The 24,371-nt window shown below is 40.6% G+C and overlaps 1 protein-coding gene across 2 annotated transcripts in view; it reads left to right on the plus strand.

The window, feature by feature from the left end:
- Window positions 1-215: 215 nt before the first annotated feature.
- The window catches only part of LOC148031680 (CRAL-TRIO domain-containing protein YKL091C-like), a 96,355-nt gene continuing 72,199 nt past the window's right edge, over window positions 216-24,371 (plus strand). The window contains exons 1-4 of one of the 2 annotated variants that reach the window (XM_087685254.1): window positions 216-939; window positions 1,097-1,134; window positions 1,223-1,306; window positions 1,398-1,451. In XM_087685254.1, the coding sequence (XP_087541380.1) occupies window positions 885-939; window positions 1,097-1,134; window positions 1,223-1,306; window positions 1,398-1,451 (231 nt within the window). In that variant the 5' untranslated portion in view covers window positions 216-884. Of the gene's footprint in view, window positions 940-1,096; window positions 1,135-1,222; window positions 1,307-1,397; window positions 1,452-17,483; window positions 17,981-24,371 lie in introns of those variants that run through there. The other variant, XM_087685255.1, reaches the window with a different exon arrangement.

A 24,371-nucleotide genomic window follows, 5' to 3' on the forward strand; every position in this document is an offset into this window, starting at 1 on the left:
GCGTATTACGATTGAACTAAAGCAACGCTAAATTTAGGGATTAAGAAACTAGACAAAGAGAATATATAATTACTTTTCTTTTTTGTCGAAGGGAATATTGTAAATGCAGAAAGGTTCATTTTTTCAGAATGACATCGCAGTACGGGTCACCGTCGCCGATTATTTTGACGATTTCAGACCAATTATGCTTTTAGTTATTATTACGATAAAATATTTCACGGTCATCTTCTCAACATGCCTGTTTTTTGGAGCACTCGGACTACTGGTGACCTTTCGAAGCTCGGAGCTGTTTGGCTATGGCGGCTGCATTGTAACGCAGAGCGGAAGAAGGGAACCAGTTTCCCGCAGAAATCCCGCAGCGGGCCTCCACATCCCAAAACTGCAAGCTTTATTCCCAGCGTTTCCCAGGCAGCCCATCACGTTTTCCTCATCCCCACGTCCTCTGGCCACGTGCCCACCTCCTCTTCCCCTGTCCTGCGTGCCCTGTTTGTGCCGCTTTCCCTCCTGGGACCTGCTGTGTAAAATCTTGTCACTTCTCTCTCTCTCTCTCTTTTCATTTTCTCTGCTACATTATAATGATCCTTCCAATTCCATCATCTTCGTTTTAGCCTCTACCGTCTCTCCGAACATGTTGTGATCATCGGCAAGCCACAGAACTTTGCTTTACAGAGTATAAAGGACTAGCTCAGCGCTCCACTCACACGAAGGGGAGCGTTTTTTAGCCTCTGCTCTTTTCAAGTGTCCCAAGCAACATCCCATTGGGCTGCCCATGAAGCCTGTCAACCCACATTCTTCACCAGATGTACCTGTTGTCACCATTTGTCTCCACTCTTTTATACTTTTGAGAAAACCTTCTCAAACGCACTCCTATATTTGACGGAAGGATGGTGTCTGTTCCGGTGGACGCAATTAGGGAGCTTAAAGAGCTATTAGAAGAAGGTATGAGCTCTATCTGCCCTCTGTTTGTGGTTTTCTGGCACCACCAGCAACTTTCTATAAAGGCCATAGCTGTTCTCTCTAGATCTTCCTGCATTCATCCACACGCTCAGTTTACGACATTGTCCTAAAACATGCTATCACTGTGGGTTTTTTCCAGCTGTTGCAGAGGACAATGATTTGACTATAACGTACAAGGTGAGGCTTATGGTGCCACATCTACCTTAAAGCTCCTCACTTTTGTCTCAATCCATAGCACTGATCGAATAGAATGGCAATCGTACAGAATTTACACCAAGGAAATCCTAATGCGACGTTGGAGCGCTTTTTGAAGGCTCGTGAATGCAATGTTTCCAAGGCTTACAATATGGTATTTGTTGGACGGCTAAGCGGATTGTGTCCATTGTTGATATTGTTGTACCAGACAGCAGAGAGCTGATTCAAACTTGATTTTATTCCAGCTTATGGATTGTTTGCATTGGAGAGTAAACAATGACATTGACGGTATCCTCTCAGTAAGAGCTTAATTGACAAACTATCTATGCTCTCATGTTTTATATTATAGTTCAGTATGTGTCGGTGGAATTGAGATGTCCATGGGCTAGAATACACTTGTAACTTATTAGTCTTTCAATAAATCAAGGAATGAGTACGGTAGATATTTTAAGCATTATCATGCTCAGTATCAACATATATAAATCACTGTGAACGTTGCCTTGACTTTCTATAACCATTCTAACAAGTACGTGTAGAATAACCTGATTCCAAATTAAGAGCATGGGGGTTAATACAAGCAAAACACACGCAGAATAGCATTACATACCAGAATTTGTGTATGGAAACTGAAATTGACTCTGAAAGGAGAGTTTGTTATGCACCTGTTCGTGAATAATCACAGACGTGGGGTTTACTGTTATCCATGGGAACCTTGTCCTTGTCTTTTTCAGAACACAGCCTTAAGAGTTGCACCTGCATTTAGTCCATGTAGGAAATCTGTGAGTTGGCAGTTGCTGTGAATGAGCTACAAGGGCACAAGTAGGAGCCTTCAACTTGGTATCACCAGCAGTGTATGCACTCATCTGCTTGTGCATTCAGGTTGCTTGCCTTATACACAAGTGAGGAAGCTGGAGAAGTCATTGGATGTACCAGGAGCAATCAGACCAGCTAATCAGGGGTGTTCAACCAACAAATGCTAGATTAGCTGCAGGAATCTCAGACAACTTCAAGCGCCCATCTGCTATATCGTACAAAACCCTAAGCTTTAGAATGAGTGTAGGTAGGGGCAATAAAACTAGAATGGATGTAGGTAAGATTGATGAAATATAGGAACAGGAGATGAAATGAAGAAATGGAGAGTGAAACTTTTGAAGATTTTACTCTACAACTGAACTCAAAGCCATGGAGATACAAGGCCGAGAAGCTGCGAAGGCTGAGGGCTGAAGACTCAAAGATGGACAGGTGAAACACTCTTGGTGGATCGTATTCTTTAATTCTCCCCATTCCTTTTATTTGTGAATCATCAGCTAATGATCTATGGCTGTACAAAACCTATCAATGGTGGTCAGATTATGACGCTGCATACCTTTGTGTAGTTATTGTGAGCTGTTCATGTTAAGACTTCTTGGGGCACACAATTTATTATTTTAAGGATCCATAGTCCTTTCCTCTGGCTGTGTGAACTAGGAAGTGTCTTCATACTGCTAACAAGATCCTTCTTGGCTACCTCACCTTTTGAAGAAGGCTCGACCTTGCTCCATCAGATGAGTCCTCCATTGTAAGGACTTCTATCACAAAACCCAATAGTGGTTCTTTTCTTTTCATCCTCCTTGACAATGAGAAGAGCCTTAAATGGAGTGCTCTTGCTCACCTACAGCTTATATTGAAGTTTAGTCTCCTGAAACACCATTTCTGGGCTCCCGAAATGGAATGGCTAGAAATGCCCGTCTTGCTTTGGGGAAGCGCTTAAGGCCCCAAATTTTTTGGGACAAAAAAAACTCCCTTGTGTTTGGAAAGAAAATCCTTGCAAGTCATTTTGGGTAATTCTACATTATTGCGAGGTAGTCTGCTTAGCACCAATTCTAACTTCTCTTGTATATATATGTGTGTGTGTGTGTGTGGGCGCGCACACACACACAGGTACACGCATATGCACGCATCTATTTAAACTATTTATATATATCCTGAAACTCCATTCCACAAAAAATTCAAATGGTTGAAACTTTGTTTCTTCCTGTTTCAGAAACCCCCATTTTTGAAACTAGTGGAAACTAACCTTTGAATTTGCATGGGCAATGTTTGAGCAAGAAACAAAGCAGCTACGTCCATGTAAAGCAAAACTTTGTCTTCTTGTTCATACTCCTCATCCTTTGAATGGTCGTCTTCTAGCTTTCCTTTTTCAAGCCAATGACAGTATGAACCTTTCAAATGTTTGAATAATTTCATCTATAGATGCAATCTTTAGGCTTCATTAAGGCAACGATTTCCATAGAGAGTACAAGCGCCAATATTCAAGGCTGAGTAATCTTCCATGTACAAATGCATAAGGGTCTTCTTTCATGCTATGCCAAAAGCAATAGAAAAGCTTATCAACCTATTATAAAAGTCACATGTAAGCAATACAACCCAAGCATCCACATTTTAAATACATGTATATATAGAATGTTCTAAAATGAGTTTCTGTAGACTTTCTTGCACTTGAAAATCGTGCTTCCTAAGTAAGCTATTAAAACTAGCATTATCCAATGCACCATTGTGAAGTACTATCGGCCATACATAATAGCTCAATTGATGTATTATTGTTGAATGCCTAGCAAAAAGGTGGATGGGCTCAAGTGCTGCAAGAGCTAGGACGAGGCATGTGTGCCTTGCTTGGAGTAAGCCCTTTAATATTATAATTTGGCAAGTCTTTATCAGGCACTAGTCTGCTGAATTTACTTTGTCCTTGCTTTTAGACTTTTGCCTCTCCTTCTTTGAGCCAGTCTTTTCAGCCATCCATGTCATGGTCTAAACAAGGGTTGATTGAATTCATGCACTTGTTCAAAGTAGCTTGTGTTGAGATGCCATAATTAGTGTAGTTGTTGCGGATTGAGTACACACTAGAACTTTTCCATCTTTTCTTTCTAAATGAATTCTGTGTAAAGGCTGCACTTTAAGGATACTTCATAAAGCGCTCATCTCTGACTTTGTATTATCATTCTTTTTCTATTGTAGCTAATGCCATTCTTTGATGATTGTTTAGTGGAGGTCTTGTTAGAGGAGGGGGGGAGGGAGGGATGGAAGGAGATCTGTTAGCAGTTTCATTTCATGGGTGTTGGGCACACTTATTAGGCTCTTATTTGGACACTCGTAAGGACAGTTGGGTTGCTTATTCAGGGCTATCCTATGGTCTCATGTCTCGCCCTGTAGTCATATATACTCCAGTCATTCACTCTTATTGTGTCCGATCACATCCATCTGGACTTTGGAGAGAGAGAGACAGTAGACTAGATCTACTGGTGGTCATCTTTTATATGATACATCTCATGTACTTGAGTTATGGATTCCATTGCCCGTTCATCGTTCCTTGAGTTCTTGTGTTCGCTCTCATTGTTCAGTAATTGTGTTCTTATTCTCACATGGTATCAGATGACCAATGTTGCTTGTTTTGTGCTTTGTGTGCTTCTGCTACTCATAGTTTCAAGTTTCAAAGTGCTGCGTTCTGCTGCTCATGGGCTTGTTACGTACTGGGTGACCAGATTGCTGATGCTTTGAGCTATTTAAATCTGTGTCTAGTGATGTGCACAACTGCTTGGCAAAATCATTATTGATGCAGGTGATCTGTTATCTGTTGAAAAGATGACCGGATTGTGTGCTTTGGCTCTGTGCCTCTCTTAGAAGGCTGGGACTACTTTGTCAAAGGCATTGTACGCTCTAGCCTTCTATATCTTGCATTTGTGGGCTGATCTGCTGTGGACTGGTAAATTCTGTCTTTGCCAATCTGATTATATCGCACTTACGTTTTGCATTTTCAAGAAGAGAGGGTCTCTTGTGTTGCTTGTTGTGGCTCCTTACTACAGTCACTTGACTGCTACTCATGTCCCTGTGCTTTCCTACTGCTTGTGTGTATGCTAACTGTGAAACTTTTGTTGTTTTGGCTATTGACCACAAGTATCCAGGGTATCTTGTACTCTCTTTATTCAATGTTTCAGCTTACACATCACCATTCTTCTCTATGACTTTTCTATTTGATTGGCTTGAGAGTCTCTCAGCATGGCCTAACGTACTCCTTTTGAGACCTCCTTTTTGAGTTTGGAGAATGCTTGGCTTTTGGTTTGCAGTTGCAGGTCCTTTGCCTTTTGCTTTATGCATGATCTGAGCCTCATAGATACACTCCATGCCTTTGGTGCTTCTAGAGGCTTCTTTGAAGGATGGTGGCATCTAACACTTCATCGAGTCTTCTTTTCCAAAGGCATTAGTGGTCATCTCTATGCCCCATAAATGAGATGGTATTGTGCTTTTCCATAGGTGGTGGTGCAGATTGATTGACTTTGGTGATTGATGCAGAGATGATAATTGTGCTCTTTGGTGGCATAATTGGTTTTGTTCGGCTGATGTATAGATAACTACTCCATGGACTCTTGACCTCTCAAATTGACTTGGATAGTATTAGGGAGAGTATTTATATGAGAGATTTATTTTGGATTTATTATATGAAGGACTTGGAGCTCATGATAACAATATGAAGGAACACTTAGTCTGTTCTTTTCCTAAGCCGATTCCATTTTACTGCAAAGAAAGGATGAAGCAAGAAATCCGGGATTTCTTTGAGAGTATTTGTCAGCTTAAGCATACAGACCATTGAATAGACTATCAAAGAGGTCTATCAACAACAAAAGATGACCTCTCTTCATCAGAAATTTCAATAAGTAGTTTGTAAAACTGCTTCTAAATATGATGCTGATTTTGGGTGTACTCACTGTTCCTGCCAACCCTATAGTACTTCCAGTCTCCAGACAATATTTCAAAAATGACAGGAAGTATTCTTCTCGACATCCACATTATCACCCAAGCCATTACAATGCTTTCAATAGCAAACACTCAAATCATGCTCATCGCCACAAGCATCACAGAAGACACTCTTACAGAAGTAAGAAATCACACAATGCAAAGCTGAACAACCTTAAATGCTATCTATGTGGAAGCTTTTCTCATTTGGCAAATAAGCGCTTGATTGACGAAGAAAAATAACTCAACTACCACCAAGGACCCAACAAAGGTGAACATGCACTATCTCACTGAAACCAATTCTAGTGACTCTTCCACAACAATTGACTCTGATTACAGTTCTTCTCACTATTCTTTTGATAATGACAGTGATAGTGACAGTGATGAAAGCTCATGGTATTCTACTATTGAATCTAATATGACAAATGATGATCAACTCTATTTTGACTCAAGTTTGGATATTTCTACTTCCTCAGCTATTTCCGCAGAATCAGTTAGTACTGATGAACCTATCAATCATGAAACTTTTGTGCTTGTGAATGCTCATTCCATTCATTTCTCCTCTTCCTCCAAACAAAAGGATAAGCCTTTTCCTGTTGCTTCTAGCTCTAGACAAAAACAGAAAGGAAAAGCACACCACTCAGATGATGAAGATTCTGAGACCACATCCTCTCCTAAAGAGCTATTTGATAGGAAGACTAAGGAGAAAGTTAAATAAGAATTCTTTCATAATCCTTATGATCTTCCCAAAGCAGGTAGGCTCTAATCCGATACAGTCAAAAAGGCTAATATGTTTGTTTCTCATGCTCTGGATCAATCGCATCAACCCAGGACAGTCACTCAGTTTATGCAATCTTTACACCAACCCATCCAATAAGTTCAACTTGTGAGTACAATCATGGTCCAAGCTTTTCAGCAAATGCAACAAGAGCTACATTCTCTATGCAAAGTCTTCAAAAGAATACTCTGGAGTTAAAAGTAGCTTGCACAAAATTCTATGGATGTTTTAGTAGAATTATAAGCACAAGCTGTAGAAATAGATATGGGACCTAATCCAGTAAATTAGATTTGAATGCCCTCTATAAAACATGTGACACACAGAGTCAATGCTTCAACAAATGGTGGACCCATTCCTATGATTTGCGAATAGCTTAAAAATATGCCCAAGTTTTCCTTATATGTAGATGCTTTATTAGATACAGATTCTAGCCTAACTATTGCTCTTTATGAATTATTTCCTCCTGATTGCATTCAGGTTTCCAGTCCCATTATAGTGGAGTTGTCTAACCACAAAAGGGTGACTTTAATACATATGACTCAAACCTATCTTCATCTGAGTCATATTAAATTCCCTATTGAAATACAACTCATGAAACAAATGCGGTATGATTTGCTTCTTGATATTGATATTCTCCAACATTTGGAGCCATATACATTTGGGCAAGAGCATTTTACTATCTCCTATCTCGGAAAAAAAGTAGATACAGCTTTGCTAATTAAAATTGGGAGAAGTATCTATTCTATCTTTGAACTCCTTGAACAGCAAAAGGTTCAAGCTAGAGAACAATGGCTATAAAAGAACTCAAAAATCATGCAATCGAAATTGAGAAAATTACTTTTCATCTCCACTTTTTCATGTATGAAGACCCTCTGAGGTTTTAGGAGAAAAGAACTACCTATGCTATTGTATTACCTCGCAAAGCTAATACTACTCTCACAAAAGCTGTACACCCAAGAATGAAAGAAGATCTTGAATTATGCAAACAAGAGATTTAGACATTGCATACTAAAGGGTTAATTGAGCCAACCAATTCGCCCTAGTTTTGTCAGGCTTTTTATGTAAATAAGCACTCAGAATAGAAAAGAGGTAGGAAAAGATTGGTGATTAATTATAAGTCCTTAAATGCTTATCTTATTAGTCATGGTCACCCAATTCCATTAAAAGATGTGATGATTAAAAGGATCAAGAAAGTTAAAATCTAGTAAAGTTGATCTAAAATCAGGCCTTTGGCAACTTCCCATCAAGCACGAAGATCTTTATAAAATAGGTTTTTGTGTGCCTCATGGACACTATCAATGGATTTTTCTTCCGTTTGGAATCATGATTGGTGGGTTTGCTTATGGACGTTTTGGCATCCTCTAAGGTAAAGGGGCCAATAGAGTGTGATCTAACGGTCCCCCACTTTTTTATCAAGTGAGTTACTTAAAATTTTTTCAGTAGTCTAATTGTATATCATATGGTACTAAAAAAAAGGAGGGGTATTTTGATAATTTTATTAAGTAGACTTAGTTTTAAACGAAGGATTAGAAATATGAAAAACTTTACATAACTCAGTTGTTTGGCTCACAACTTATGCACAATACATAATAATTTGTATCATAACTTCAAATAGCTAAAATAGGTGCATCTTTTATGTAGAAGTGTCACTCTATTGGGTTGGGGTGTGTTTTACTTTTGGGGGTATCGCATTATTGGCCCCTTTACCCTCCTCTTTACAACATCTATTTTCCTTTGGTGTATGGTTTGGCATGAGCAAGGGTGTCCTTGTCTAGCAGTAGTGGAGTGGTGCTCCTTAGATATCTTGAGTTCAAAAAGGGACGATTTTGGGAGAGAAGATGTTGTCAGTAGAATTATCAGCTCATGCGCGAGTTAGTGCATGCCATTTAGGGCTGGGCACACTTGTCCTTATTTTAAGCATTTTATTGTGATTTATTTGTGTCATTTTAGGCATTTTATACTAGTTGGCCATCATTCAATGCTGGTCAACCAGCTGTTGTTTATGGCCTATTTTATGCCTATTTATAGTGGGGCGGCGGCGGCGGCGGCGGCTGCTGCTGCTGCTGCTGCTGCTGCTGCTGCTGCTGCTGAATCGTCATCATCATTCACTAGGTGGACTTCCTGTTGGAGTGCCCACGTAGTAGGTGACTCACTTTTGTACACGACTACCTTGTGTTCGGTATATGGATTCCATTTCTTGAGCACATCTCCGAGTTCTCTTATTTTGCAGTGTTCTTCTCTTTTCTTTCTCTTTTGTTTTGTGCTCAACAGTTTATTTCAGGACTTGTCTATTCTTCTATTGTTGTATTGCTTCTAACATGGTATCAGATTGTAGGATCTAGGTTCCTGCTTCTGGCTTCTTTGCTGTTTTCCAGCTTTTACCTTCTTTGCTGATCATGAGACGACCTGTTTGTTGCCTGTCCTTCTGCGTTTTCTGTATGTATTGCAGTGTCAACTGATGTCAACCCTCCCAGGATTTGCGTTTCCAGCTGTGACTCTTCGGCTGCATTTGGCTCCTCCTGTATTGCAGTCCCTTGCTGTGTTAAAACCCATGTTTTTTGCATTCAGCCTTTGACACTGCTCCATTGCTGGGTGACCTCTTCTGACTGTCTTCTTTGCAAATTTTGGTATTGGCAACATTGTGTTTTTTTGATTAGCTTGTGAATGTCAAACTCCCTCTACAACATTGGAGAGTTGTGAGGAACCTATGCAATGAATGTTTGTCAAACTCCTTGTTTGTCCTCCATATACCATCTAGTAAGGTGGATGAAGATGAAGATGAGGGGGAGGATGGGTTGTTCTCCTTGTTTTTTCTCATGATGTATTTTTTTAATAATTAATTATTATCAATAAAATAACATAGATATGACAGTTTTTCCAAGAGAAAGGCATCTCAACCATTTTAAATATAGAATTTGTGAGCATAACTAAGACACAATAACTCAATCAAAAACCGGAAATGTAAAATTGGGAAGAATGAAGAACTAGAATGAATAAAGCGTAGTATATAGGGGACAACTTGTGAACAAATGCTCTAAATACAAAAAGCATGAAACCAATCATATGACAAAGCATAGATTGATAATCTCAGAACATAGTTAGGGTTAGGATTAGGGTAACTCAAAGAGAGTGAACACAATGAATAATAAAGTGAATGAATAATGAATATACAATGCTCATGTAGTAAACACAATATGGATCCTGAATCGCAGCAAAGGCAGCCTCCGAGTGTTGAAGACCAGCAAACATATCCAAGGAAGTTTGGATTTGATGTAGACGGCAGTGTAGGAGAGAGAAAGACTAAAAACGCAGGTACTTGAGGAGAGAATTTGCACAATAGTTGTTAGATGCAAACACAGATGATATAGGTGAGAGAATGTCAGGGGCTAGCTAGAAACTGCAAACGCAACATTTAGAGGAGAGAGAAATTCTAGTAATAGTAGACATCTAGTGACAACATCCAACAGTGGGCGATAATATCCAATTGTAGGCGATAGCTCCACAGGCCTAGCGATAGCAGCATATGCCTGGCGAAGATTGGAATCAAGTGCTAGATGGTAGCTAGTGGAAGCTCTGACTTCGATGTGCTTTGCAAATGGTGTGGGTATCAGAGTTATGGCTCTTGAAAATTGCAAAAATGAGATTGAGGGAGAGTGGTGGGATACATGCATATTTATAGAAAGTTCAAGGCACCCAAATTAGGGTTTTGCATGTGGGATCCAGTAACTCTCTAAGATCATGTTTCTTTTTAAAATAAAATGTTTTCTTTATTAATTAAGTATGTTTTAGAGTTGTTTAAGTAAGGCTAATGAATTTCTCAACACCCCCTCTCAGGCCCAAAACAAAGCTGTGAGAAATAAGCCATGGATTTCTTTTTTCTACCCCAAGGTTTCCCAACCCAAAGCAACTAGGGCATCAGGCAAAGAGTGCACGTCGAGTGGCTAGTGACCTACCAAGACTATAGAGGCGATGGTTATCTTACCAAGGGAGCTAGTGTGATCACCCTAGAGAGGCCAGGGCATCGGACCAAGGGCACGTTGGCAGCCCGGGGCCTACCAAGTCTTGCAAAGGCAGATGGAATCAGCAATGGACTTTTTGGGTTTTTTTTTGGAGGGTTGTTGATGTGATTCTTTTTTCCCAAAAAAATTAGCATTAAGTAATGATTTCAAATCAGTTTTTGTCATGTTGAGTCACTATGCTGCGAAGTATGGGAAAAGAAAGATGGATAGCTCCGCTACCTTCATACAATAAGCAAAACAATCCTACACACTACTAGGATAAGTGCCTAGGGATACCTAAGTGTGTGTGTGTATGCCAATCACATGGAGAAAATGTGGAGAGAAAGTCAAGACAAGTAAGCAAGCTCGACAAGCAAAGTACAAGCATAGGGAACAAAAAGAAGTCTTTGGAGACTGCCATGTGCAATGCCATGATTATGGTGGATCCAGAGTCGATCACTCCAAGGGTGAACGAAAATGGATAAATGGACATATATGCATGTTTACATAAACAGAATGCCGATGCATGGGGAAATGCAAAGGGGAATGCAAATATCCATGCTCATGCAAAACGCGATGCACTGGTGCCACTTGGATAGCGTCCTTACAGGGAAATTGCCCGCTTACCCAAGCGCCTTTTTACAATCATGTCATCTTGACAGTGCGGATGAAGTTACTAATGTCCATAATATACAATACATAAGAAATAAATATTTGAGAGTGAAAAGCTGTAAATATCATCACTGTTTCTCTCAAGACAAAGAAATCGCTCCCTCTCAAACTGGAAGTAGAAGTAAGAGGGAAGCACTCTCTTCTCGTCAATTGGAAGTAGAGGAGGGTGTTCCTATAGAATGCAAGAACCCATTTCCAAATGGATTTGTTGAAGGGGATAACTCAAAAATGGCCTGTTGTAGATGAAAATGTGGATCTAGCTGATGTAGAGTAATATGCAATAGGTGGAGCAGATACGATGATGTGGTAGTTAGCATGGTCTGATTATCAGTCACCAAGAGTGGACAATAGGTCGGAGCTGAAAAAGTGCTGGCAACAAGTAGCAGTGAAGGATAGTAGATCGAGCAACCTGATCTGATGAAGAATAGCAATGTATAACACCTCTAGACGATGAATAGCAGTAGGGCTACCTGTAGGAATGAAAATGCTATAGTCCACCATGTCATAATGATCAGGGCAGCAGCTGGGAATACTCAAACAAGGGCTGCAACAGTCAAAACAAGGTTGGTGTGATGGCGATAGTGGTTGGGACCAAACAAAGGTGTGGGTAGTCTTAAGATGGTCGTTGTAGCAACAGTTAATGATGGGTAGGTGGATGGCAAAAGCATAGATGACTTGGCAACACTCTCCCATTAATGCATCCATTTAGCTTAACACTTTCTAGCTTCTATCATCATTTTTGTACGTACTATCATGTTACACATTTTTGTATATCATTGCTTTGATATGGGACATAGTGTGGAGAAATATCCTAACATAGAAACTCAAATATAATCATACGACAATAGCACAAACTGACAAAAGAACATAGTTAGGGTTAGAGTAACTAAGAGACAATAGGGTCAAAGTAACTTAGAGACAATGAACACAACGAATAAGAAATTGAATGAATTTGAATAATATAATGCTCATGCAATGCAAACACACTATGCAGTGGAGGAGTACTGACCCTTTGAACTCCTGTGTCTCAAGGACCAGGGCGGAGAGTATGAGCTGGAGAGAGTGTCGTACTCTGACGGATCCATCGTAGCAAGGCAGCCTTTGTACGTGTTTGGCAGCAGCAAACACAACTCAAGTGTGGTTGGGTCAGTAATAGATAGGTGGAGGAGAGAAAATGTGCAAACCCATTAGTAGATGATGATGTGGCAGCCATGCAAAGTGTACTGACCGCAAAACATAGATTTTGGTGCAGTGTGGATGATGGTGACAGCTGGTATGTGTAGGGCAGCAGTCCAAAACAGCAAACACAGGCTTCTAGCAGATTGCCAGCTGATGGTGTCACCTTTGGGGCAGCTTTCGCATGTAGAAGAGTGATCGACAGTAGCAAATGCAAAGTTTGGGATAGGTTGAGTAGCAAATGATTGCAGTTTGGAGCAGTAGATTGTGAAGGAGGGCTGGTAGGCAAGCGCCGGATGTTAGGAAACGACGAGGGGCAGCTCTGGCTGAATTATCCTTTGCGAATGGGGTGTGTACAACAAAGCTTCAAGACTTGCAAACTGCAAAAACGAGATTGCTAAAAGGGAGGGCAGCTTGTCTATTTACAGAGAGTTCTTGTTCTTTTCTTTTCCCAAGGCATCCCACCCCAAAGTAGCCAAGGCATTGGGCAAAGGGTGCATGTCGGTTGTCCAGTGACCTATCAAGACTATAGAGGTGATGGTAATCTTACCAAGGGAGCCCAAGTGTTTACCCTAGAGAGGCTAGAGCATTGAACAAAGAATGCATGTTTGCTGCCTAGTGGCCTACTAAGTCGTACCATCATAGAGAGCCCTATACTTTGTCTTAGCAGTGGAAGTTGCCATTGTCTCCTACTTACGGCTTAACCAAGAGATAGTAGTTGTGCCCAAGGAAAAGAGGTAGCTATCGTAGGAATGACTAGTGTTGGAATCTCTTGCTCAGTTAGAATATCTATAGCTCTACAAGTACAAACCATGACCAAAAGTTAAGCCAAATGAATATGTACATTTATGATATCAAATCATGTAAACATGTAGTCCAATGTGACATCCTAGGTTTAGTGAAATACTGACTTAGGCCTTGTCTAATCAGTGCAATATTGGTCCACCAATTGCAGAGCTTAGTTCTGATGGGATACAAAAGTATGATGCTCAGAACGAGCAACTTCTATCCCCAAAAAGCAAGACAACAAACCAAGGTCAGTCATCTCAAATGTGGAATTAAGCTAGGCCTTAATTTCCACTATAGTAGCAGAATTTGAGCCAGTGAGGAGTAAGTCATTAACATACAATAGGATATAGTTGATCTCCTTTGAAGTAATACAAACATATAAGTTTGGGTCATAAGGGATATAATGGTATTCTTGTGTTTGAAGGAACTCATTTATCTTGAGGAACCAAGATTGCGGTGGTATTCTTGTGTTTGAAGGAACTCATTTATCTTGTGGAACCAAGATTGCGGTGCTTGCTTCATCTTATAAAGAGCTTTCCACAAGCAAAATACCTTATCTCTTCAACAAGTATAAGAAAACCTAGGTGGATGCTCCACATAAACTTCCTCCTCTAGGTAACGTTTCAAAAAGGCACTTTTGACATCTATTTGGTAGATTGGCCAACCATATTGATGAACGAGCACAACCAATGGACAGAAAGATATAAACTACATATTAGGAGCAAAGGTCTCTTCATAGTCAATTCCTTGCTTTTGTTGAAACCCTTGTATGATAAAGCAAACCTTGTACTTGTCTAAAGTTTCATCAGCTTTGAGCTTGGTCCTGAAAATCCACTTGGCCTCGATGACTTTCTTGTGACTCGAATGCATAGTAACATGGAACGGGGGACGGAGATAGGGGATGGCTAAAAGCAAGGAATGGGGATGGGGGTGGGATGGCATACATAAATAGCATTTGAAAATGTATGTATGTGATGTGGTGGGTGGATGTATGGGCATAGTAATAGGGGATGCCAAATCTTGTAGCTTCCTGTCCTAGTCCCGTGCCATCCCCATACCGTCCCAGTTCCATCCCTAAATTAGAGCCCCCTCTCATGGTAGCAAGGGATGGCAATTCATTATTCCTATCCTTGTCCCCATTTCCATCTTTGTCCCCAAAACCGGTCCCATGTTACTATGTGTGTGAATGTATACTACCAAAGAATATATGCGTACACATGCATGCATACATGTATTTTTCATTGTATAAAAATTGCATGTGTAATGTGGGCTGATTTGATTTGACTTCATACAAAATATACTGATTTTATATGTGTGTGTTATGAAAGGGAAAGTCCTTGGAAGAAGTCCCACAAAAAAACCCACCAACAAACCACCCCCCAAAAGACACCCCCCCTCCTCCCCAAAAAGAAGAACGTAAGGGATGTGACAAGGGGACGATCAGGAAGGAGGGATGACCGTTGGGGACGAGACAGGAGACATCCCCTGTTCCATTTCGGCACATCTGTCCGGGATGGCATTTTTGCGTTTTGAGGCCTTGGTATGCCCGTTCCCTATTACTATGCTCGAACGATCCACCAAAGTCCAAGTTTTATTTCGGTCAATATACTCTAACTCCTTTTCCATGGCCTAGTGCCATTGGGGGTATTGAAGAGCCTTTTGCCAAGTCTTTGGCTTGGAATTGGATATATAGTTAGTTGTAAATAGCAATGCAAATGAAGCCCGAGGAGCAAGCTGCGGGTAGATTTGAAGTTTGTTGAGAATCCTATGTGTCCATGGCTTCAATCTTGCTTGTATCATTTATGTCTTCGGTAGCTCATTGACTTGCTACATCTTTATTATTGCTTTGAGCATATCATTTGTCATTTGTTTGTCTTCATTCACTTGATAAAACTTGAAAGCATATGCAGTTGAGTTTAGCAAGGACTTAAACGTTTCGAAAATTGTTGTTTAAGATCACTTACCAGTTTGTGTTGTCAATGGTCGGTTGCTTCTGATTGCTCCCTCCTTGCGCGAAAAATGTTGCAATACTTCCAAGCATTGCAAGGGAACTAAGAGTGTAGTGTGTGTGGATTTTTTGATGTTTTTGGTTTTTTGGTTTTTGTTTTTGTTTTTCTAAATTTGTTTGTGTATAAATTGTAATGTACAAGTTTTTATGGTATAAGATTATTTTGCCAAGATGTGAGCTATTGATAAAAATCAGGGTTATATTGGAGTGCAACATATTTGTTAGGAAGTTGCGGCAATTTTGCTATTAGGGCTAAATATGTAGCAACATCAAGTACGACATCTCCTTGATTGAATTTGCTTGCAACATGGAGCTCTTCTTCTATGAGGAATTTGTCAAGTAAGGGAATGTCTAAGAGAGGTCCAGTTAGTGTGACTCTTGGCATGATGGCAAGTACTCAAAGAGAAGTTGGAGATACGTATGTTAGGTTAATGTTAGGTTTCCATATGGCTCGCCTTTGCTCTGAAATAGTCATGAGTTGACTTCCGAGTTTAGCCATTGAGGTTTTCTTAGTGTATATGTTTGAATGAGCTACCATTTTGTACTTGCACTTCTAGTGCTAATAATTCCTTGATGGTTGGGAGGGCATAATGGATTGTGGAATGATGGGAGTAAATGATGTTCCTCAACTTCCTCTTTTGGAATGAGTGGGAGAAGGTTATCTAGTTGATCACTATATTGCTTGCTGAGATGTTCTTGCTCTTCCCAAGATAGTGGCCATGTTAAGCAATCCTCAAAATCCTTAGGGAGGATTTCAACATTAGATTGGGCATAAACATGAGCAAGAAATGTAATTTTATCACGTAATTCCCGAAGCCAGATAGTCACTGGTTAATTTTCATCATGGGCAATTTCTATTGCAATGTTCTTTAATCTTCTTAGCTGCAAGTTAGGTTTCAATTGAGCTCGAGGTCTTGGGCGGGTTGAGCTTGACTTGCGAGCTGTTGACTCTCTAGGGCTTGTTGGGGTTGTGCTAGTAGCACTCTTTCTCGAGGTAGTAGGCATATTTTCTTTGGTGGAGTTGGTGGGTTTAGTTGTGATTGGGAGATGTGATGGTTGTGGTTTCAATTCTTGATGGGAAGTAGTAAGGATTGAGTTAGTGGGTTTGGAAGTTGTAATAGTTGAGGGTAACTATGGTCTTAGATCCTGGTTTTATTCAGAAGGATTCTTGGGATTATGGAAATCGTGTGTGTTTTTGGCTCCTTGTGGATGTGTCTTTAAGGGCAAAGATTCGTTTGCTTTAGACCCTTTGTTAAGGGTCTCTTTAGGATGTATGAATTTCGCATACATGTGTAGGATGATTGGATCCGGTCTATTCTAGTTGTGTCAGGCGAGGACACAGCTTTTAATTTTTTCCTATCCATCTTACAAAGGGTAGTATAAAATGAGAGAATTAGATGCAACTCTCTACTTGCGGCTTTTGGCATACCTTTCATGATTTCCTCACTAATGGTGCTGCATATTTGGTGCTGCTCATCCTAGGTCAATGGATTTTGTTAGAGCTTTTTATGCTCAGTTGTAGGTTTTCCAATATTGGTGTAGATGGATGCCTACATGAGTGATGCCACTTTTGTATTGAGTTGAACTAAAGACTTCATTGCTGGCTCATTGGTTTGTCGTAATATCTCGTTAGCCATCTCCTCAAGAGTTTTCTTTCTATACATAGACTTGAGGTGCGTTGGAGGTTCTGGAGGTGACGAAGATGTTGCTTGAAATATCAATTCTGCTAGTCGGCTTACAAGGGCTTGTTTCTTTATGGCTATGGTCTTTTTTACGACCAAAGACAATGACTATTGAGATTTCCATTGGAAAGTAATAGTAGTTGAGTTAGTGGATTGGCTACTTGTGTCGTTTGAGGGTGACTTCTTTGTCAAATCCTTACGTGGGTTGGGTGTGGCAATGTGCTTGGTTGGTTTTTGTGGGCTTATAGGTTGAGCAGTGGCATGGATCTGTTGTTGCTCAGCCTCCTGTATTTGCTTAAGCAAAGCATTCTTAGGTGACTCGGGACTTCTAAGCAGGTTGGTTGGTCGGTTGGTGTTGTTGGGTGTGAAGTCCCTTCGTCTCCGTGTAAATAGACTTACCGGTGTGAACACACCCTTAATGTATCCTAACATATAAATACATTCTTTTTATTCTTTGCGTACCATCACAAATGGTATACCATCTTTGCATTCACTCTCTCGAACTCTCAACTCTGCTCCTCACGCCTTTGTCTCGCACTTCATTGCGCACACACTCCCCTTCAAACTGGTATTAGAGCACAGAGTGCACACTTCCCAAGGTCAGAGGAAGGTCCAACGTGACCAGTGTGGACCAGCAAGAGTAGGTAGATGTGGGGCAGACAGTCGATGGTATTGCTGACTGACGGGCGCCAGGTGTAATTGACCAACGCACAAGAACTGCACGCGACGAAGACCAGGGAGACGGGCACTGTGGTGCCCCCGGTCGAGCGAGTAGTTGACAACCAGCACGGGCGAGAGCAGGCAATCGATGAGACTGCTGGGCGACAGCTTTGGGACAGTCAACAGGCGACTAGACAGGTCACAGGCGACAGGCCGGCGGGCATCCACGAACGCGACTGACGGGTCGCACGTTTGGCACGTGGAGCTGGACGGCGGACTGACATCGTTTGATGGGCAGGTCAACGGACTTGGTCACTCCTCTTTTTTTTTAGTCACAAAAATTTCGTTTTTTTCTCCAAAATTCTCCTTGAATTTCCCCTTGGCCTGACAGGGGTTCGTGTGCATAAGCACAAAATTCAGATTTGTGTATATTTATTCCCAGAAATTTGGGGCTTTTAAGATTGAGTACTGCTCATGCAAAATTGAGGCATCTGCGTCAGAAATTGCAGACATTGTGCGTATTTGGATTGGGGATTTCGCCAAATTTACTGAAATTTTACTCATTTTAGTGAAATTCCTCAACATTAGGCCCATAAAATTTGGGGCTTTTGCTGTATTGGTGAAATTTTTGTTTAGCTGACTCAGATTGGCTGACATTGGTGCACATTTGGACCTGAGAAATTTGGGGCTTTTGCAAAATTTTGTGAAATTTTGCTAATTTTGCCTGTTTTATGCTTTCGGGAACATGTATTAATGCAATCGGGGCAGATTGGTCAGTGAAATTTTGGGGCTTTTGCTGAAATCTGTGGATTTTGGCAAAGTTAATGCGTGAAATGCACTTTGGGAATATTGTTAAAGCAATCTTGTGGTTATAAGCAGAGTGAATTGAGTATTTTTATCTCCCGCTTGTGCGATTTTGGAGAAATTGCAGAGAATTCTTGGTGTTTTGGGGTATCACAAGTTGATATGAGCACAAATGTATGCAGTACACATGTTGGGCAGCTCCCATTGAGTTGATGCATTGCTGATCATTCATGTTGCAGCAGTCTTAGTGATCATTTGCAGATCTGAGATTGGTGCAGATGTATTTATGGTGATATTGTTGAGGTGGGAGTTATCTAGCTGTGATGTTTGCATTTATTGTATGCTGAAATTGCAGTCATACTGCTGAAAGTCATTCATTCTACTGCTGTACATGTACTTGGACTGAATCTTGCTATTATTTGCTGAAAAATTGGGCTGAAATCAGTTGAATACTTAGCTCATTTTTGCTGTCATAAATTGCAGCATTGAATTTCTGGTGTATTGCTGAAAAATGGCTGCAAATGCTTCTAGCAGTAGTGACACAAAATCCCTCTTTGAAATCAAGAGGTTTGATGGCATTGGCTTTGACTCGTGGAAGGATAGGATGCAAGGCACATTTTGTTTCTCAAGGACTTTGAAGATACTCTCTTGGAGACCTCTTGGAGACTAAGCTTGCAGCTATGACAGATGTGGATTGGGCTAGACTTAATAAGAACGCCATTGCATACATTAAGATGGCAGTGTCTGATGATGTACTTATAGACATCAAGCGTCTTGATACAGGTTATGCTATATGGAAAAAGCTTAAGGACACTTATGAAAATACAACTCGTGTGAATCAAGTGTATGTTATGCGTAAACTTGTGAACATGGAGTTGGATGAGTCTAAGCCAACATCTAAGCATTTGAGTACTTTCACAGGGGTTTTGAGTCAGTTGCAGGACTATGGTTTGACAACTTTTGATAATAAATTGAAAGCTATTTTCTTATTGATGACTTTGCTTGACAGTTGGTAATCTTTGGTTGTGTCACTTAGCAACAATCCCGCTTTGACTTTTGATGGTGTTAGAGGTTCAATCCTCAATGAAGAAATCAGAAGAAAGTCTAGTGGTGAAAGCAGTGGCTCAGCTTACCATGTAAGAGACAGGTCTGAAAAGAGGGGTAATGCAGCCAGTAAAGGTAAAAGCAAAAGCAAAAGCAAGGGCAAACTGCATGATGTCACATGCTATCAATGTGGGCGTAAAGGGCATAAAAAGCCCGATTGCCAGCACTTCAAGAAAGAGCAAGAAAGAAAGAATCAACAGGGTAAGAAAAAGAAAGATGATGACAGCTTTTCCTCAAAAGAAGTTGCAACGGCAAATGTTGCATCCAGTGTGGTCATTGAAGAGCTTTATGACACCGGAGAGATACTTGTTGTAGTCTCATCTAATGATGAAGATATTATGGCAGCAACAGGTGATATGCATATCACCAAAAAAGGAGGTAATTGATGCCTTACTTTCAGCTCATGATGGGCTGTCACAATCATGGATAGTGGAGAGCGGTGCTTCCTTTCATGTTATCCCCTCTTTGGAGTCATTTTTTGAATACACTGCAGGTTGCATAGGCAAGGTTTACTTGGGTAATAACTATGCATGTGAGATAGAGGGTGTTGGCACCATTCACTTGGCTCTTGAAAATGGCCAAGAGCTGATTTTGTAGGATGCCAGATTTGTACTTGGCATAAAGAAGAGTCTACTATCAGCTGGGCAACTTGATGCTAAAGGGTCTTACATTTGGTGGTGGATCTTGGAAGGTTCATAGGGCTCTATGCTGATTGTTAAAGGCAGCAAAAGAGGGACTTTATATTACTTGCATTGTAAAGCATTACCTGGCAAGTTCTTGGTTGTGGCTGAAGTTCATTCACAGATGGAGCTTTGATACAAAAGACTTTGGTCATATAAGCCAAAAAGGCCTTCAGGTTCTCTCCTCTTTAGGGAGATTTGATGTAAAAGGCTCTGGTCTCGAATTTTGTAATGATTGCTTATATGGAAAACAAGTGAAGTCTCCTTATTACTCTAGTGTCGTTAAGAAGTCTAATGCTCTTCACCTAGTACACTTTGATGTGTGCACTATGCCTGTTAATTCGTATGGGGGCGCACGGTACTTTGTTACTTTCATTGATGATTTCAATAGAAAGTCATGGGCGTATGTACTTAAGAGCAAAAAGAAAGTGTTGGATTCATTTAAAAAGTTTCATGCTTTTGTTACCACTCAAAAAGGGCTTAAGTTGAAAGCCCTTAAGAACATATAATGGGGGTGATATGCCTCAAAAGAATTTAACAAGTTTTGTGAGATGCATGGCATTAAGAGGGAGTTGATAGCCCCTTATAATCCTGTATCAAATGGCGTGGCTGAAAGGTTTAATTGTACACTTTGTGAGAGAGTCAAATGCATGCTGTCCACAGCTAATCTCCCGTAGTAGTTTTGGGGAGAGGCACTTAAATCTGCAGTTCATGTATGCAATCGCTCTCCCAATCGTGCATTGGAAAATGGCATTCCTGAAGAGGTTTGGTCTGGCAAACCTATTTCATATTACCATTTGTGTGTCTTTGGTTGTGATGCCTTTGTGCATGTACCTGTAGAATAGAGGACCAAACTAGACATGAAATCCATCAAGGGCATCTTCATGGGATATGGAGATGAGGGAGAGATGGTTTATAGAGTTTGGCTTTCTCAAGAGAGAAAGATAATACGCAGCCGAGATGTAGTATTTAATGAGGCAAAGTTGCTGAAAAATGCTACACATGGTGATCTTGATAAAAAGGTCGTCAAATTTCAGCATGAACAGCCAGACATTCAGCATCCATTAGCTGAAAATTCTGTCCCTTTTGATACTGAAAATGAGCAGCAACCTATTGTGCTACAGCCAGAAGATCATGGACAACAAATAGATGCACATGATGAAATAAGACAGTAAGAAGAATATGCTGAAAACAGATTACAGCAGCAAGAAAATGCTGAAAATCAGCCACCTGGTGATGGTGTGCACATTCCTCAGGATGTAGGCCCACTGCTTGATAATACAGATCATTGGGTAAGACAGTCTATACGTGTCAGAAGGCAGCCATAGAGGTTTCAACCATCTTTGGATTGCATTTTGTTGACTGATGAGGGCGAGCCTCTAACATTTAAAGAGGCACAGTCATGTGAAAACGAGAGAATGTGGGAGCTTGCTATGCAAGAAGAGATGAAGTCTCTATATGCAAATAACACATGGGAGCTTGTACCTTTACCTAATGATAGGAAAGCTATTCCTAATAAATGGGTTTACAAAGTGAAATGTATTGATGGGAAGCCCAAGTATAAGGCACGGTTGGTTGCTAAGGGCTATACACAAAAGGAAGGCATAGACTTCCGCGAGGTCTTTTCACTAGTGGTGAAGATGACTACGCCTTGTGTTTTGTTTGCTCTCACTGCATCCTTGGATTTAGAGTTGGATCAAATGGATGTGAAGACTACTTTTCTTCATGGTGACTTAGATGAAGAGCTGTACATGAAATAACTAGAAGCAATGCTTTGGATACCCACTACGGCGTTGTGCTAACTCTTTGTTGGCGTTTATGATGGTATCCCCAAGATCTTCGCTTCTTTTTGTGTAAGGATCTATGTTTGGCAGTATTAGCAATGGGATGGGAGCTGTGAGATCGACTTCATGACTCCCTTCCATTGAGTTTCGATCTAAGGCAGAAACTGATTGATTATCCTTATCTTGAGCAATAGCGAGGTTGCTTTTGCTAAAGATCGTGATGATCTTGAGGCTAGGTAGGGTCAAATGTAATTGCTATGTCTCATAGTCTACTTTGCACTTAGTTATGCGTTTGAAAGGTTTGCCAAGTAGGATTTCTTTCTAGATATCCTCTTGATTAGGAAGCACATAAAACATAACTGGCAAGCTTTCAGTTTCTAGGGCCATTAAGATCTTGTATTTGCATAGGAGATGATATGGTGATCCTCTATATGGAGTGATTGTAGTGTCAATGGGCATTAGTTTAGGTTGTCCTATTCAAGTCCAAGTGTGATAGGTGAGGATATTATAATAAGCTTCTTTGTTGATGAGAGCTTCAGTGATGTGCTCTTGTTTCCTGACTAATGTGACCCTAAGATAGATAGGTGTGATTAGCTCATCGTCTTTGGGATCAATGATGACAACCTTTGTTATACAAGTAGGAATTTCAGGGCCAATAGACGTAGGGAACTTGCTATTGGGTATTGCATTTGTTGGACTTTCTTAACACATGGAGGTGAATCCAATGCATTGAGGGTCCTTAGCATTGGTTCGTGGCTTTGGGCGGAAGCATGCTACATGACTTGATTGATGGCAATTCGAACAAGCTCTAGGCTTGCGAGGTTGTATAATAGATTAAGTGTGGGGTGGGTCATGAAATGACTGCATGGTAGTTGGGTTTTATTTCATTCAAGCACATATAATTTGCATTTTATCTTGTAGTTGGTTAGTCATGTTGTGGAATTGAAGAAGAAGTCTGGCTTTTCTAAGCATATGATCTCTTTGCAAGTTTTGATCCGTGGATAAGTAAATGGTTCTATAATCTAGATTGAGCATGGTATGAGATTTAACCATGGCAATTGTGTGGTTTGCAATTCGATCTCTTCTTGCAGTGGTAGCCAGCCAATCTATTCCTTAGGCATTAAACTAAATGCTTGTTGGGATCTTATTGAAGGATATTGACTTCGTAGTGATGGAAAGGATACATAATTGTTGTGTGTCCAAGACTTCCAACTCGCACTAGGGTTTTCGATGTGTGATGAAGATTAAGAGTTGGATAGAAGAAGAAAGTCACAAGGTCTAGGTTCTTTTCCAATAAGTGATTTTGTATTTCTCTAATGTGTCCCTAGCCTTTCTCTTTCTAGTGATTCTAATTCCCACAATCATGTGTTGACTACCATGAGTGTAAAATCACACTTTTCCTTTTAATTTTGCGTAAGTGCGTAGTGCTCAAGCAGGCTTTCTTTTCTTGTCAAACACTCCTGGATCTTGCAATACTTGAGATGCTAATCACAGTTTAATAATGATTGTTCGTGTTTCGCATGTCCATTGGCTCCTTGTAGCTCAGGTCTTACTTGCTTGACTCTTTGGATTTCACTTTGAGTTTAATAGCCGTGTCTCAAAGTTTGTTGCACAACAAAGTTACGTGCGATGTTGCAACCTAACCTATGTGCCTTGATTCTAGGTGCATGTGGTTAGGTAGTGTGGGTGTGTGGGTGGATGCATGTGGTTTATGGTGCCTGTCCTATGATGCAACGTGCACGGTGAAACCAACCTTCCTCCTTGGATAGGGTGGTAAATCCTTGAGTTTAATAGCCGTGTCTCAAAGTTTGTTGCACAACAAAGTTACGTGCGATGTTGCAATCTAACCTATGTGCCTTGATTCTAGGTGCATGTGGTTAGGTAGTGTGGGTGTGTGGGTGGATGCATGTGGTTTATGGTGCCTGTCCTATGATGCAACGTGCAGGGTGAAACCAACCTTTCTCCTTGGATAGGGTGGTAAATCCTTGATTACAACTTAATTACAGCAGCAAACAATTAATGCGAATCTGAAAATAAAAATTTACCCACTGATCTTAAACAAGGCACACCAATTGGTCCCAAAATTGGCTCCCCTTTTGGTATTTCTTTAGCTTTATTGAAAAAAAAGTTGATTTACAATGGGATTCTCCCGATCCCCTTCGCAATCTAAACTCCCCTTGCTGGCCAAAGTGAACAGCAAGTCTTCAATCTGATTCGCCCCTTGATTCGGGCACTTAATTGGCCTTCATCCACTTCATAGACGATGGAATTGGCCCAAATTCATGTTTTGCTAGTCCTCCACTTGAATTTAGTTGAA

This window comes from Lygodium microphyllum, chromosome 9 (genome assembly GCF_053477565.2).
Source record: "Lygodium microphyllum isolate KBCC chromosome 9, Lygodium_microphyllum_v1.1.10, whole genome shotgun sequence".
NCBI classification, from domain to species: domain Eukaryota; kingdom Viridiplantae; phylum Streptophyta; class Polypodiopsida; order Schizaeales; family Lygodiaceae; genus Lygodium; species Lygodium microphyllum.